The 16,302-nt window shown below is 49.0% G+C and overlaps 1 protein-coding gene across 8 annotated transcripts in view; it reads left to right on the plus strand.

Annotated features, from left to right (window-relative positions):
• Positions 1 to 16,302, plus strand: part of BRD9 (bromodomain containing 9) — a 71,606-nt gene that overhangs the window by 8,614 nt on the left and 46,690 nt on the right. For all 8 annotated transcript variants that reach the window (XM_044294123.1, XM_044294117.1, XM_044294120.1 and 5 more), the window contains exons 5-6: positions 8,100 to 8,244; positions 16,043 to 16,153. In XM_044294123.1, the coding sequence (XP_044150058.1) occupies positions 8,100 to 8,244; positions 16,043 to 16,153 (256 nt within the window). The remainder of the gene's footprint in view (positions 1 to 8,099; positions 8,245 to 16,042; positions 16,154 to 16,302) is intronic.

Below are 16,302 nucleotides of genomic sequence, written 5' to 3' on the forward strand. Positions count from 1 at the left end.
CCCTTGCGGGTCCTTTTCACCCAGAGATGCGTCCCCTGCTCTCCGGCGGACTAGTTCTCAAGCTGACAGGGGACGCCGGGGTCACGCTCCCTGTTGAGGGAAGCCTGCCCTGAGCTGCCGCGTGTCGCCTACCTCTCTGAGGTAGCCGACCGGAAAGACGCTCTGGGCTGTCGCGCGCGTCTGACGTCACTTCCGGGCCGCAGGCCGAAACCCGGAAGTGGATGGGTTTTCATAAAAAAGACGCTAGCAGCACTTTCCCGCTGCGCTCTCTGCATCGCTCTCCTACCAGAAGATGTCAGACCAGGAGAAAGAGCCACAGCAGGAGGAGCAGACCGCTCCAGAGCGCCCTTGCGTGAGTAGCCCACCTGGGCACGGCGGCTTAATAGTTGGCTAAAGGGGGGGGGGGGGGGGTGCGCCTTAGAGGGTAACCACTATCCCCTCCCCCTGGTGGTGTCTGCTGGTATACTGCATTTAATATTGCTCCTATACCAGATTGACATTAATTAAATGGGCTGCCTCTCTCTCACTTAGGCCAAACTTACTTTAAAAAAAGTTAAGGAGACCGCCAGATGCATCCAGTGCTCCGTCAGGCTTCCTGAGGATTACACAAAAAAACTGTGCAAGGATTGCATCACTAAGATAGTGAGAGATGAACAGCCCTCAATCATGCATGAGTTTAGATCCATGATCCAGGAGGAGGTTAAATCTTCTTTGGCCTCCCTCCGTGAGGATACCAGGGAGATCCGCCCACCTAAAAGACCCAGGGGGGCAGACATCCCCTCTGACTCCGAAGATTTAGAGGAGGATGCTTCATCCTCTAAAAAAGAGAACGACGATCACCTATCTGAGGGCGAGATCATTGAAGACTCCAGAAATTTTTTCTTCACTCCCAGTGAGATGAGTGACCTTCTAAAAGCTGTCAGGGATACCATGGGGGTAGAAGACATTCAGCAACCCCATACGGTTCAGGAAGAAATGTTTGGGGGATTGAGGGTCAAACGCTCCAGGGTATTCCCCATAAACGAAAACATTAAGGAGATGGTGATGGAAGAATGGGCCCATCCAGAAAAGAAGCTGGGTATATCCAAGGAATTCAGAAACCGCCTTGCATTTGACCCTTCAGACTAAAATTTTTGACGAGGTCCCTAGAATCGATGTACAGGTGGCCAAGGTCAATAAGAGAACCTCACTTCCATTTGAGGATTCCTGTCAGCTAAAGGACACGATGGAAAGAAAGGCCGACAGCTTATTAAAAAGGTCCTGGGAGGCAGCTATGTTTAGTGTTAAGACAAACATAGCCGCTACTTCAGTCGCTAGGTCTATGTACCTATGGCTGAATGAATTAGAGGATCATCTAAGCAGCAAAACGCCTAGGGAACAGATATTAGATTCCATTCCTTTGCTAAAATCTGCTACAGGTTTCCTTGCGGGCGCCTCTGCAGAGACAATTACATTTTCAGCCAAGGATGCAGCCTTGTCCAATGCGGCCCGGAGGGCACTTTGGATGAAATCTTGGTCAGGAGACATCCCTTCCAAGATGAAATTGTGTTCCATAGCCTTCTCGGGCGAATACGTGTTCGGCCCTGTACTGGACACGATCCTCGAGAAGGCTACTGATAAAAAGAGGGGGTTCCCTGAGGATAGGATCCCTAAAAAGAAACCCTCCTTTCGTGGTCAAAATACCCAAAGCAGTTCCTTTTGTGGTAAAGGTAAAACCGGACGTTGGAGTTACCCCAAAGGGGGGAGAGGTAGAGGGTTCCTGCTTAATCCCCAAAACAAGGGCGGTGAGAAACAGTGACGCCAGGATAGGGGGAAGACTATCCCTACATTTTGCTCAGTGGCAACAGACTTCTCCGAGCCTCTGGGTGCAAAATCTGGTCAGGTTTGGATACAAAATAGAACTATCTTCCCCCCCTCCGAACGTATTTCTGATTTCTCACCACCCTTCTCCCTTTCAGTACAGCCAGATCTGGAGGGAGGTCCAGAATCTTCTGGACCTAGGAGTAGTAATTCCAGTTCCCGAGCTTCAACGGGGGCGGGGGTTCTTTTCTTGGTAAAAAAGCCGGGGGGCGCCTTCCGCATGATCATAAATCTAAAGAGGCTAAACAAATTTGTGATCTACAAAAGGTTCAAGATGGAATCTTTAAATTCTACCATCCCCTTAATTCAAAAAGACGCGTCCCTCTGTACAATCGACCTGAAGGACGCATACTATCATGTTCCCATTCACTTCCAGTCTCAGAGGTTCCTGCACTTTGCAGTAAAGGATCACGGGGGGTCTGTTCACCACTTCCAGTTCGTGGCTCTCCCCTTCGGGCTGGCCTCAGCCCCAAGGATTTTCACAAAGCTGGTGGTAGAGATGGTCGCCTCCCTGAGACCTCAGGGGGTGACGGTTGTCCCTTATCTAGACGACTTTCTACTTATTTCAAACACGGTGGTTCAGTCTATAGCAGATCGAGAAATCTTCTGCTCCCTTCTGACATATTTAGGTTGGGTGATAAACCTAAAGAAGTCCTCCCTAGTTCCAAATACCAGGGTAAAGTTCCTAGGGGTTTTGCTGGATTCGGAAAAACAAACAACCTTCCTTCCAGCAGAAAGAATCCAGAACCTACAGTCATCAATCAGTGCCTTCCTGAGACGTCGCTCCTTCTCGTTCAGAGAAACGATGAGCCTTTTAGGTCAGATGACAGCCTGCATTGTAGCAGTCCCATGGTGCCAGGCCCATTACAGAGCCCTTCAGTCCTGGCTTTTAAGGAAATGGGACAAAAATCTGACCTCGTTGGACAGAAAGATCCTGATCCCGGGCCACGTAAAATCTTCAGTCCGGTGGTGGCTTCACACAAAAAATTTAAAAAAGGGCATGGTCTGGTTCAAGACCCCAGCAGTACATATTCAGACCGATGCCAGCCTAAAAGGATGGGGCGCAAAAATTTACTCCGATCTGTACCAGGGAGACTGGCCTCCGAAGATTGCAGCTCAGTCCTCCAACTACAGGGAGCTCAGGGCAGTTTGGGAGACAATACGAACAGCCACTACAAAACCAACATATAAAGGTCTATTCAGACAATGTAACGACCGTGTCCTACCTCAAGCATCAGGGGGGCACACGATCTCAGAAGCTGGAAGGTCTATCCAGGAAAATCTTCCTCTGGGGAGAAAAAAAAATGTAAAATCAATATCGGCAGTTCATTTAAAAGGAAGCCTAAACTGTGCGGCAGACTTCCTCAGCAGGACTACCATAGACCAGGGAGAATGGTCCTTAAACATCGAGATCTTCAATTTGATTGTCCAGAGATGGGGCCTTCCAGTAATAGACCTATTCGCCACAAGGACAAACGCAAAGGTATCAACCTTTTGCTCCCTAAACCCAAGGGACGGGCCCCTAGCGATCGACGCCTTCTCCCTGCACTGGGACTGGGTCCTTGCATATGCCTTCCCTCCATTCCCATTAATCCCAAGGGTTCTCCAGAAGATCATCAGGGACAGAGCCAGAGTAATCCTGGTCACCCCATACTGGCCCAAGAGGAGCTGGTTCTCGATCCTAACCAAACTCTCCCCACAGGAAGCATTTATTCTCCCAGGGAGAAAGGATATCCTGATCCATGGGCCGGTTCTCCATCCCCATCCGGAAATCTTCAGCCTCTCGGCCTGGATCCTGAGTCCAACCTCCTAAGGCAGAGAGGTCTCTCTGAGGGTGTTATATCTACCTTAAAGGCCAGCAGAAAGAAGGTGACTAACTCCATTTATTTCAAGATCTGGAAAAGATTCTGCACCTGGTCAGGCGACGAAGCCCCAGATCAAACCAGACCAAATATACAGAGGATTCTGGATTTCCTTCAGAAGGGACTAGAGTTAGGGTTAAGTCCTTCTACCCTGAGAGTCCAGGTCTCAGCACTTAGCGCCTACTTCGATTCCGAATTGGCCAGCCATAGATGGATCCAAAGATTCCTAAGGTCTGCAGCCAGACTAAGACCGTCCCTCAGATCAAGGATGCCTACCTGGGACTTAAACATTGTCCTTAGAGGACTCACAGGTCCACCGTATGAACCCATGGACGCAAGTTCCCTGAAGAATCTCTCATAAGGTGGCTTTTCTTATAGCCATAACATCAGCAAAAAGACTGAGTGAGATCCAAGCATTGTCAATAAGACAACCACATCTCACGGTACAGGAGGACCGTATCACCTTGAGGCTAGACCCTACGTTTTTGCCAAAGGTAGTAACAGACTTCCATAGGAGCCAGGAGATCATTCTGCCCTCCTTCTGTGTAAATCCTAAAAATTCGGGAGAGGAACGTTTCCATACGCTAGACGTCAGACAAGCAGTACTAAAATACCTAGAGGTTACTAAGGACCTGAGGAAGGTGGACAACTTATTAGTGCTCTTCTGTGGTAAAAATAAAGGGAAGACAGCTTCCAGATCTACCATTGCCCGTTGGGTAAGACAGACTATTACAGTTGTCCAGAAGTCATTCGGGCTCACTCCACAAGAGCTATATCTGCCTCTTTCGCTGAAAGGGCAGGAGCTTCCCTAAATCAAATATGCCAGGCTGCAACCTGGCAATTATTCTGGCAATTTGACAATATATCAAGAAATATTTGGAATGAATACTTCTCTTAACCATTATCGATTAAAAGTTACATTTTAAATTGAATAGCTAATATTTCTGTGACACAGGCTGCAACCTGGTCTAATGTTAACACCTTCATTAAACATTATAGGCTCGACTTATCCAGGTCTTCCGACCTCGCATTTGGTCGCAAGGTCCTTCAGGCCGTTGCCCCACCCCAAGTCGTATATAATCTGTTACGTCTCTCTGGGCCGTCATGGTGGTGAAGTGGAAAGCCGGAATTAGACTTACCGGTAATTCATTTTCCACGAATCCACCATGACGGCATGATATCCCGCCCTAAAAAAAAAAAACTTTTGGTATGAGGTAATACCAAGGAAAAAAAAACACAACACTTTGAGTTGTCTCACTTGTAAACTGGTGATTGTAGCACTATAATCTGGAACTCACTGGTGAATGGTGGTGGGAGGGGTCCTTTTAAACCTATCTCTGTTCCTGCCCCTACAGAGGTCAGGGGTCAATCTCTCTGGGCCGTCATGGTGGATTCGTGGAAAATGAATTACCGGTAAGTCTAATTCCGGCTTTCAGGTGACTACCTCTTGAAGCTCATCAAGAGTGTGCAAAGCAGTAATCAAAGCAAAAGGTGGCTACTTTGAAGAACCTAGAATATGACATATTTTCAGTTGTTTCACACTTTTTTGTTATGTATATAATTCCACATGTGTTAATTCATAGTTTTGATGCCTTCAGTGTGAATCTACAATTTTCATAGTCATGAAAATAAAGAAAACTCTTTGAATGAGAAGGTGTGTCCAAACATATTTGGTCTGTACTGTATATGGTGAGTACGTTCTAGCGAGTCAAGTGTTTCACTGAATCCGTGTTCTCTATCCACCACTCCCCTTTCTCTGGGACAGTGGTTATGCTGGCACTCAGGTTTAACTGCTACAGCTTGATCTCCTCCACATGTGCAGTTTTTTCGCTAATGCTTGAGTTCGTGGTCGCTGCAGTGGGACGTCCCCCTCGGGTAGGGGCACTACCTTGGCGCTAGCTTGGCAGTTGTGCCTGTTCAGCGCCCTTCCAGGTAGAGTTTTTTAAGGTTAGCTCTACTTAACTGAGGCAGTATGGTATGTGGCTTCTACTGATAGCCTCAGGCCTCCCTCTCAGTTTTGCACTGACTGGGCAAGCGCTGGCTACTACTGTGGGAGCGGTATTGCGTTACCACTACATGCTTGTGTTCTTACTGTACAGCTTTGTCAGGCGGTGGACTCTTTAGCACTAAATTCGGTGGCCTCTGTGGGTGGCCCCCTCCTCTACTGGGGTATGGGGCTAGCAATACAGTGTGACTCCCCTGGCCTGGCTTCCCTCAGGCGGAGTTTTTTTTGTACTGCCACTTAATCCTGTCCACTTTGTATAGCGCCGGTCTCAGACAGGGAATGAGCTTAGACCTAACCTATCCTTCTCTTGTCTTTTCCTCCTCTGGCTCATGGTTCATAGCCACCCCGCATGCCTTGTAGTTCCTACGCTACTACCTTCCCTCATCTGCATTTGCACGGGGCATTCGCTTGGTGGCCTTCCATTCCAGGCACGCTCCGGTCCTGACTGGTGGGCTGTGGCGCGCCCCCCACACCCCTTACTTTTACAGGGACTCTTTCATTGGTCTGTGTGTGCTAACGGTATCTACACAAAGCTTCCCACCTTCTCTCCAGAGCCAGTGTTCCGGAAGCATGTGACGTGGACGCCCTGATTTCTCTTTGGCGGGAGTTCTCCCTCCTTACGTGTTTCTTCCCTTCCTTCCCAGGGTTCTACGAAAACGCCATCTGGAGGACATTCTAACAAATACTAGTCACTCCGAATTGACCCTGTCGCGCGCGGTACGCCCACCTCGTTCTCCTTCTAGGAGACATCCCTTGGTCACTGCCGCTCAGAGACTACCTTCTTCACAGGGTCCGGTCCTACATCAGCATTTAGGGTCTTTGTTTGACGGCGTGGCTATTGAAACCGCGCTTTCTGGCGTTGAGAGGGTTTTCGGCGGATGTCATCTGCACTATGATTCAGACCAGGAAGCCTGCATCGCCCAGGATCTATTAGGACCTGTTGGTCCTTCCTGGGCTTCTGTGAAAGTCGGGACATCCCCTCACTCCGGTGTTTTTTTTTTGTTTTGTTTTTCTGTCCCCGTGATCCTATCCTTTCTACTATCAGGGTTGGAGTTGGTTTAGCCCTTTGTCCTTGATGGGTCAGGTGTTGGCGCTTCTATCCTGGGGCGGCTTCCAGTGTACTCTGTTTTCCCTGGTGCCATGGAAACCTTCCTCAGGGAGTGGCACATACGGTTCCTCCGTACCATCCTTTACTGCCTTGGGATCTGAATATAGTTTTCTCAGCGTTCCAGTCTTCTCCCTTTGAGCCCTTGCGGGAGATCTCTCTCCGGCTCTTGTCCTAGAAGGTAGTATTTTCTTGTGGCTATACATCAGACGGGCGTCCGAGTTGGGGGCACTCTCTTGCAGAAAGCCCTTCCTGGTTCTTCGCAAGGATAAGGCGGTTCTCCGGCTCATTCCTTCTTCTCCCGAAGGTAGTCTCTGACTTCCATATCAATGAGGACATTGCCCTTCCTTCACTGTCCCTCCCCTTCACACCCTACGGAAGGGAGTTACATTATTGGACGTTGTCAGAGCTCCGATCATTATTTGGCAGCCTCCAGTCTCTTCCGGCGTACGGAACCCCTTTTTGTCTTCAGAAGGGTCATCGCTAGGGATTGGTGGCCTCCAAGGTGGCAATTGGATTTGGTCTGCACCTCTGTAACATACCGCGCCCGGAGCAGGGTTCCGCCCTTAGGTGTCACGGCTCACTCCACTGAGCGGTGGGTGCTTCTTGGGCTCAGGAGAATCGTGCTTCGGCTGCTCAGTTGTGGCGGCTACTGGTCCTCCTTACATACGTTCACAAAAATTTACCAGGTGCATACTTATGCATCAGCGGTCCCTGCCTTGGGCCGCGTGGTCTTGCAGGCGACAGTTCTTAGATGCCTGCAGGGACGCTTGCTTCCATGGGTCTGTGGTTTTTCCCTCCCTATGGACTGCTTTTGGACATCCCACGGTTCCTGTGTCCCCCAATATAAAAAGGAGATTTTTGTATAACCTACCAGTAAAATCTCTTTCTTGCTCTTCATTGGGGGACACAGCACCCACCCAGTATTGTTTTTCAACGACAGTTGTAGCTGTTACTGGTTAGAACCCTGTTGGGTCTTTTGGCATCCTGGTGTTCCATGTTTTTTTCTTTGGTTGGCTTGCTTCTCCTACTGCTTGTGCAGAAACTGAAGCTCTCTCTCCAGGCTGGAGGGGGTATAGCTGCCAGGGGAGGAGCTAACAGCTTTTACTAGTGTCAACTCCTCCTAGAGGACATAGCTATACCACGGTTCTTCTGTCCCCCCAATGAAGAGCGAGAAGGAGATTTTACTGGTAAGTTATACAAAAATCTCCTTTTTCTGTTTCTTGTTAATTTATGCAGGGTTTTTTCTTTTGTTTTTTACATTTAGGAAAGATCCTCATGGTTTCTTTGCTTTTCCTGTCACGGATCAAATTGCACCTGGATATTTTATGATCATAAAACATCCAATGGATTTCAGTACTATGAAAGATAAAATAGCTGCAAACGAGTACAAGTCAATCACAGAATTTAAGGTATGTGAACCATTAGTCATTAGTTTACAGTATGCAGATGCTCATATATAAACCTGCACATAAGGACTTGGCATTTGTGCATATTTAGTAAAATTTGTTAGATTAAACTCTGGAACCAAACATCTGCATCGGAGGACACAGTCTTGAGCTGCTGATGTTAGGCGACATGAAGTCGCAAAAAGTGTTAGAGGACCTGTCACTACTCCTGACATGCTTGTGTTAACAGCTTCATGCATTCCCCATGTAATGACAACTCTGGAGCGTCTATTCTTATGACTCTATGATGTATCATTGCTTTATTATTTCTACTAGAAGTTATGAATGAATTTCTAGCAGTCTGCAATAAGGGTACCGAGGGGGGGGGGGGGGCGTCCCTGCACAGACTTATTCTATCCATCAGTGGTGCCATTTTCAGACTGTGCAGGTACACCCCCCAATTTACCACCCCTCTGTACCCTTAGTGCAGACTGTTAGCAATTCATTCATAATTTCTAGTAGAAATAATAAAGGAATGGCACAACGTAGAGCCATAAGAATAGACGCTCCAGAATTGTTACATGGGGAATTCATAAAGCTAGTAAAACAGTCATGTTAAGAAAGGTGAAAGGTCCTCTTTAAAGGGAACCTGTCATGTGGATATTTGATTATAATTTAACTAATTATATACAATCATTAACTACTAAAAAGTACCTTAGATGTATTCACTTACTGGTGTGACAGATGGTTACCTCATAATATACACACAAAGATGCTGCATTCCGCATGCTAATGAGCTGATTCGAGTCCGGCGTGATGTCATTGAGTCCAGCGTATATTTAATTTGGAGCTATAGCCACTCCTCTGCCCACCTGCTGCTGATTCCTATGGAAACAAACTGTCATTCAGCACTAGGTAGGCGGGGAGAGTCAGGAGCTCATGAATATTCATGACTCATCATTATCAACTGGAGCTTTTCAATACAAGATGTTGGCAGAAATTAAAGAAAGTGACCCAGCATTTTGCTAAGACAATCAGTCACTTATTTATGTTGCCCTTAGCTAGGACACCATAAAACTGGTGACAGGTTCCCTTTAACTATATCCCTCCTGCAGATACTGAGCTAAATCCATTTTAGGCAGACTTGCTATTTCCGGGAAATCAGGGCGACCCATGGTGAGAGCACAGTTTGGTACTAACCCTGCTTTAGTCTCCCTTTATCCATAAGAAAAGATTGCACAGTTGATCTCTACTTTCCTGTGACCCGCCAGCTATCCGATCACCTGTTCCAAAATGCCTTTTCAGTGTTATCTCCCTCACTTCAGGGACATGCGTATACATAATGGGTGACGTGTCTCTAGGTTTTGGGCAATATCTGATAGAAAATCGCTTATGGCAACCATTAACTTATTATTCGGACTGCCTGTCTTTATCGCCTCTTGCCCAGAGCCAGAATTCCACTACCATGTTCAGCTTTATTCCCGTCCTTGAGGACTGCTCTAGAGCTTCCCAAGGTCAAGACATTTTTCCCCAATGCATGACCAAGAAAAATAAAATGTTGTTCTTACCTTTAAAAAATCCTTTCCTCGTCCATATTCATTGGGGGACACAGAAACCGTGGGTATATCTATGCCCTCTAGGAGACGTTGACACTAGTAAAAGCTGTTAGCTCCTCCCCTGGCAGCTATACCCACTCCAGCCTGGAGAGAGAGCTTCAGTTTTTTTTTTGTGTCAATAGGAGGCAAGACCTCACCCGCACTGCTGCCTCCCCCACAGAAGACAAGGTGGACCAGGGCAGCCTTGCTCCCCTGCATCCCGCCAGCACAAGGGTCACCCATTTAAGCCCCTTTTCCAGCGTCCTGCCACTACGGTGCCAGTAGCTGAAGGGGTGACCCTGCTGGAACAGAGGAAGAGTGAAGATGGCGGCGGGACAGAAGATGAGGTGAGTACATGGGACTAGGTAAGTATTAACCTCTTCTTCCTCCCTCCCTCCCTTCCTCCTGGCATAGATCCCCTGGGGCCAATGGAGCTAACAATACAGCTCAGGATTTTCTGAGGGGGATACAGCAAGGCACAGGGCTGCCTGCTTCTTATTTTGGAATAGGGATCATCACCCCTAAATCTGTCCCTTTCACTCCCCTTCTGGGCCGGCGATACGGCTCATAGGGGGTTAATAGACGCTGGTGAGCCACTTCAAACTACAGCGGGAGGGAGAGAGAGGCTCCCTCCCCCCGCTATCCAGTTGGGGCAGCTTCCTCATATTCCGCCCCTGCCGGAGCGGGGGCCATGTGCGCCGATCTAAAGGGGTTAATTTGGGAATTGCATATCGCGGACGACTCGGGCAGCGGAGTTCTCGTCCGGTCCGGCTGCGGGGGAGATTACCGTGGAGTGTGGATCCGGCGGCACGCTCCGTTCCTCCCGGAGCACCCCTGGCCGGCGGGGGCGATGCGCCCACTCCCCGCTCCAGTCTCCTTTTTTCCCCCGGCCATCCGGCAGTGTACCTGGTCGGCTGCTTGTGCAAATTTAGGCCCACGTTTTTGCAAGACTAGGCCAAAACGTATCCCTGCTGGTGTGGGGGGGGGGGGGGGGCGGGGGGCGGTGGACTGGCACGAATTCTCCCTCCTAGCTGCTCCCCTCCCCCAGAAGCCAGCTGAGCACCGCCCCTGTCTCAGGCACTTTTTAACCCTTCCTGGCCAGCCTTTTCTTAGCCCTGCACTGGATCATCTAAGGGTTGGTTATAAGTGCGGTCTCTTACTATAGAAGTAACCTTCATACAAAAAAAAAAAAGGTACATCAAAAGGGAGCATTTAATACGGGTCCCAGCCCCCTCAGCACATATCATGACCGTGCGGTACAGACTGGGCCCGTACCCTGTTCTGTCCAGGGGGACCTCTCATAGTCCAAATCTGCCCTACTCGGCCGCTTGGTCGATACTTCTGCGTACACCTGCGAAATACAGGGAACCCTGCAGGATTCCCAATACGTTCTCAGGGGCTGTTGGCTGACAACCCTCCACCTGCGCAATCAAGGAGGATATCTGACGGTCGTTTGGTCTATATTCCCCCCCTGCGCAATTCACTAGAGGACTTCTGACTTCCCAGTACGTCCTTCTGGGTCATTTTGGTTGAAAGTTTTCCACCAGCCCAACTGTGACATCCCCAATCCACCCTCCCGGGTCGTTTAGTTGATGATTCTCTGCCTGTGCAATTCAATAGGGGACCTCTGTCTTCCAAATCCACCCTTCTGGGTCGTTTGGCTGATATTTCTCTACCTGTGCAATTTCAATAAGGCATTACATTCCGCCCTCCTGGGCCGTTTGGTGATTCTCCACCTGCGCACTCCAGTCACGGACCGCTGCAGGATCCCAATCCACCCTCCGGGGCCATTTGGTTGATAATTCTCCACCTGCGCAATCCAGTGAAGGACCACTGCAGGATCCCAATCCGTCCTCCGGGGCCGTTTGGTTGATAATTCTCCACCTGCTCAATACAGCGGAAAACCTCTGGAATCCCCAGACCCACTGCAGGATCCCAATCCGTCCTCCGGGCCGTTTGGTTGATAATTCTCCACCTGCTCAATACAGCGGAAAACCTCTGGAATCCCCAGACCCACTGCAGGATCCCAATCTGTCCTCCGGGGTCGTTTGGTTGATAATTCTCCACCTTCGTACATCACATGGAGGACAGCTGAGGTATTCCACATCCACCCTCCGGGTCGTCTGGTTGGTACTCTCCACCTGCGCAATTCAGTGAAGGATCTCCGCAGGATTCCCAATCCGTCCTCCGGGGCCGTTTGGTTGATAATTCTCCACCTGTGCCATGTAGTGGAGAACCTCTGGATTCCAAATCCACCCTCCTGGGTCGTTTGGTTGATAATTTCCCACCTGCGCACTTCCAGTGGGTGACAACTGGAACTTCCCAATCCACCCACTGGGGTCGTTTGGTTGATGATTCTTAGCCGCCGCAATTTTATACAGGACCTCTGTTTCCATTCCACCCCCTGGGTGGTTTGGCAGCTAAGCCTCCACGTACGCAATCCGCATCTGCCTGGCGGATGAGATTCTGAGGGGTGGACCACAGCAGGTGTTACAATCCTACAGGCTCACCTGAGTCAGAGGACAGCTGGCTGGAGGTGGGAGCCCAGTAGCAAGGACCGCAGGCAGGTTGTAGTTGCAGGAAGTCAGGCAGAGGCGTAACCGGTTGGCAGGCGGTGAGTCAGGGCAGGCGGCAGTGAGCGTGGTCAGACAATCCGGATCGGGTACGGTGGTAGCAGTTCAGTTGGTAGGGACAAGCAGAAGAGTAGTCGGGGATAATTCCGAGGTCGGCAGCAGTCGAGTTGGCAGCAGAAGCAACAGAGGAACAGCAGTAGATGCAGCAGGATCAAGTCCAGAAGAACAATAACCAGCAGGGATCTGGTGCAAGAGGCTGGGCTTATAAAGAGGAAGTAGCAGGTGCAAGGAATCACAGAGATTAACAAGGCAAGGCTGGAACAAGGTAGATCAAAGAGTTCAGTAGAAGGAAAAGTCCAGAAGGGTTGGTAGTCTAGTGGCTAGAGCTACCGCCTGGGACATGGCCGGTCATGGGTTCGAATCCTGACAGCAGGTCATCTTCTCCTTGAACATCTCCACACCCTCTCCTTTCCTCCCCGGGTCACACTTAGGTGCAACCTTTCTCACGGAGGGTCCGTCCGAGGGGGGGACGACTCGCTGTTTCGGACCCCGACGTGAATCTGAAGATATCTCCTAAGATTGTGTCTACGGTGGCAAGCAGCACTTGTCATAGGCATTAACCCCGTCCTTGGCGGAGTAATTGTACTACTTGGGATACAGTACTGACCTTATACATTGTCCCCTGTCATAGGTGGACTAAGTACAATGACATTGATTTCAGTGCCGGACGTATACATTCCCCCTTCTGTAGGTGGTGAAATTGCATCTCCACTGGGTTCAGTACCTGCCGTATTCATTAGCTCCTTCCACAGGGGGCAGGATGACATTCTCACTGGATACAGGGTGTTCTGTATGCATTACCCCCTTACTTAGGTGTTGATTGCACTCCCACAGGGTACAGGACTCGCTATATGCACTAGTTCTCGCCATGGGCATTAACCCTCCTTCTTATGTGGGGTATTCTCCCTACCACTGGCTTAAGTATTCCGTACGCATTACTCCTTCCATTCCATAGGTAGGGTAATTGCACCACCATTGGATACGGTCCAACTGTCGCACTATCCTCCCGTAGCCAGTGTGTCACACATCACTGTGCTTCCTCCCTGCTTTACCCCCCATTCGCAAGTGATCCACTAGCGGGCGAATAACTGAATGTCTTCAGATACGGCAATTCAACAGTGGGTACTCGATGGTGCCCGGTACTCTTACTATAGTGCTATATGAGTGCTGCCAGTGGTACGGTGGCTATTTTCATCATGTTTGTTTGGTGCTGGTTTTGGCCATGATTATAACTCCTCTGTCTGCTCAGGGGGTTTACTAGCATCACTTGTGTCCTAGAGACTCCCATCTCCATGGGTCTTCCTTGTTCCAGTCGGTCATTATATTGTCCGCATCAGTAGTAGTGCATACACCATTGCACATATATAGCGCTAGATTGGCAGTTGCTCCTGTTTAGCGCCGTTCCAGGTAGAGTTTTTTTAACATTGCTCTACTTAAACTGGGGCATTATGGTACGTGGCTTCTATGGATAGTCTCAGGCCTCCCTCTCAGTTTTTTGCGGTGACTGGGTAAGCACTGGATATTACTGTGGGAGCAGTATTGCATACCACTACATACTTGGGGTCTGTCTGTTCTGTTTTTTGTCAGGTGATGGACTCTTGTACAACTGATATCCTTGGCTACTTTTGTATAGTGCCAGTATCTATGGGAAATGGGCTTGGACCTAGCCCATTCTTCCCCTATCCCTTTCCTCCTCTGGATCATGAGTCATAGACACCCTCCATACCTTGGTAGTTCCTATGTTACTACTTTCCCTCATCTGCATCTGCATGGAGTATTCTTTTCGTGGCCTTCCATTACAGGCACGCTCCGGTCCCAACTGGTGGGCTGTGGCCCCCTCCACATCCCTCCTTCTATGGGGACTCCTTCCATTGGTCTGGGTGTGCTAACGGTTTCTACACAAAAGCTCCCCACCTTCTCTCCCGAGCGGGAGTTCTGGAAACATATGATGTGGAGGCCCTCCCTCCTTACATGTTTCTTCTCTCTTGCCCAGGGTTCTACGGAGGATCAGATGGAGTGAATTCTGACATACCTTAGTCGCTCCGGATTGGCCCCGTCGTGCGTGGTATGCCGGTCTCGTTCTCCTTCTGGAGATGTCCCTTGTCACTGCCGCTCAGAGTTGACCTTCTTTTAGGTTCCGGTCTTACATCGGCAGTTAGGGTCTTGGTTGGCGGCATGGCTTCCCCTGGTTCCCTTGGTAACCTTCCTTCAAGGAGTCGCACATACGGTTCCTCCGTACCGTCCTTTACCGTCTGGGATCTGAATATAGTTCTCTCAGCATTCCAGTCTTCTCCCTTTGAGCCCTTGGGGCGATATCTCTCCGGCTCTTGTCCTAAAAGGTAGTTTTTCTTTTTTCTTGTGGCTCTCGCATCCATCAGACGGATGTTCGAGTTGGGGGTGCTCTCTGTAGAGAATCCTTCCTGGGTCTTCACAAGTATAAGGCGTTTCTCCGGCCCATTCCTTTTTTTTCTCCCGAAGGTGGTCTCTGTCTTCCACATCAAGGTAGAAATTGTCCTTCCTTCACTGTCCCTCTCCTTCACTCCCTAAGGCAGGGAGTTACTGTTATTGGCAGCCTCCAGTCCCTTCCGGCGTACGGAATCCATTTTTTCTCATCCGAGGTGGCAATTGCACTATGGATTCGGTCTGCAAATGCAATACCATTCCGCACAGGCTCGGGGTTCCACCCTTAGGTGTCACGGCTCACTCCCCCAAAGTGGTGGGCATTTTCTTGGGCTAGGAGGAATCGCGCTTTGGCAGCACAGTAATGTAAGGTGGAACCGGTCCTCCCTGCACATCTTCGCAAGAAGTTGCCAGGTGCATACTCGTGCATCGATGGTCGCTGCGTGGGCCACGTGGTCTGCAGGCGACAGTTCTTAGTTGACTGCACGGGCTTGCTTCATGGCTCTGTGTTTTTTCCCTCCCTGTTAGACTGCTCTCGGACGTCCCATGGTCTCTGTGTCCCCCAATGAATATGGGCGAGAAAACGAGATTTTGTAAAACTTACCAGTAAAATCTCTTTCTCGCTCTTCATTGGGGGACACAGCACCCACCCAGTATTGTTGTTCGGCCACAGTTGTTGCTGTTGCTGGTTAGAATCTGGTTCGGTTCTTGGCATTGTTGCTGTTCCACATTGTTTCGTTGGTTTACTTGCTTCTCCTACTGCTTCTCACAAATTGAAGCTCTCTATCCTAGTTAGAGGGGGTATAGCTGCCAGGGCAGGAGCTAACAGCTTTATCTAGTGTCAACGCCTCCTAGAGGACATAGCTATAGCCACAGTTCCCCCAATGAAGAGCGAGAAAGAGATTTTACTGGTAAGTTTTACAAAATCCCGTTTTTTATCACTAGTGTAATTAATAATAGAAATCTTCACCAGCTCATAGCGGGCACAGATTTCCATGGATCACGGGCTGGCCAAGATGCAACAATTTTATCAAGAGGCTTATTTTACTCCAACAAGCTTATAACATTACTCATAATATTGTCTAACCAGTAAAGTTGTTTTTCTACCTTTCATAAAATAAATTTGTGCAAACGATACCAGTGACCACAAAAATGCTGTATGTGAGTAATATTTGAATTGCATCTGTTTCACAGGGTGATTTTAAGCTTATGTGTGATAACGCCATGACGTACAACCGCCCAGAGACAGTCTACTATAAGTTGGCAAAGAAGCTGCTACACACGGGCTTCAAGATGATGAGCAAGGTAATAATTAAGCTGATGAAGCATATCTGCATATTTCCATTTTTATTTTTCTCATCCATTTTAAGTTTTTCATTAGCAAATGTGAAACTCCTTTTAGCAATTTAATAGGAACATATCCTTGGTCCTTAGATGTCGGCAATACTCAGGTT

Source organism: Bufo gargarizans, chromosome 5 (genome assembly GCF_014858855.1).
Source record: "Bufo gargarizans isolate SCDJY-AF-19 chromosome 5, ASM1485885v1, whole genome shotgun sequence".
Lineage (NCBI taxonomy): Eukaryota > Metazoa > Chordata > Amphibia > Anura > Bufonidae > Bufo > Bufo gargarizans.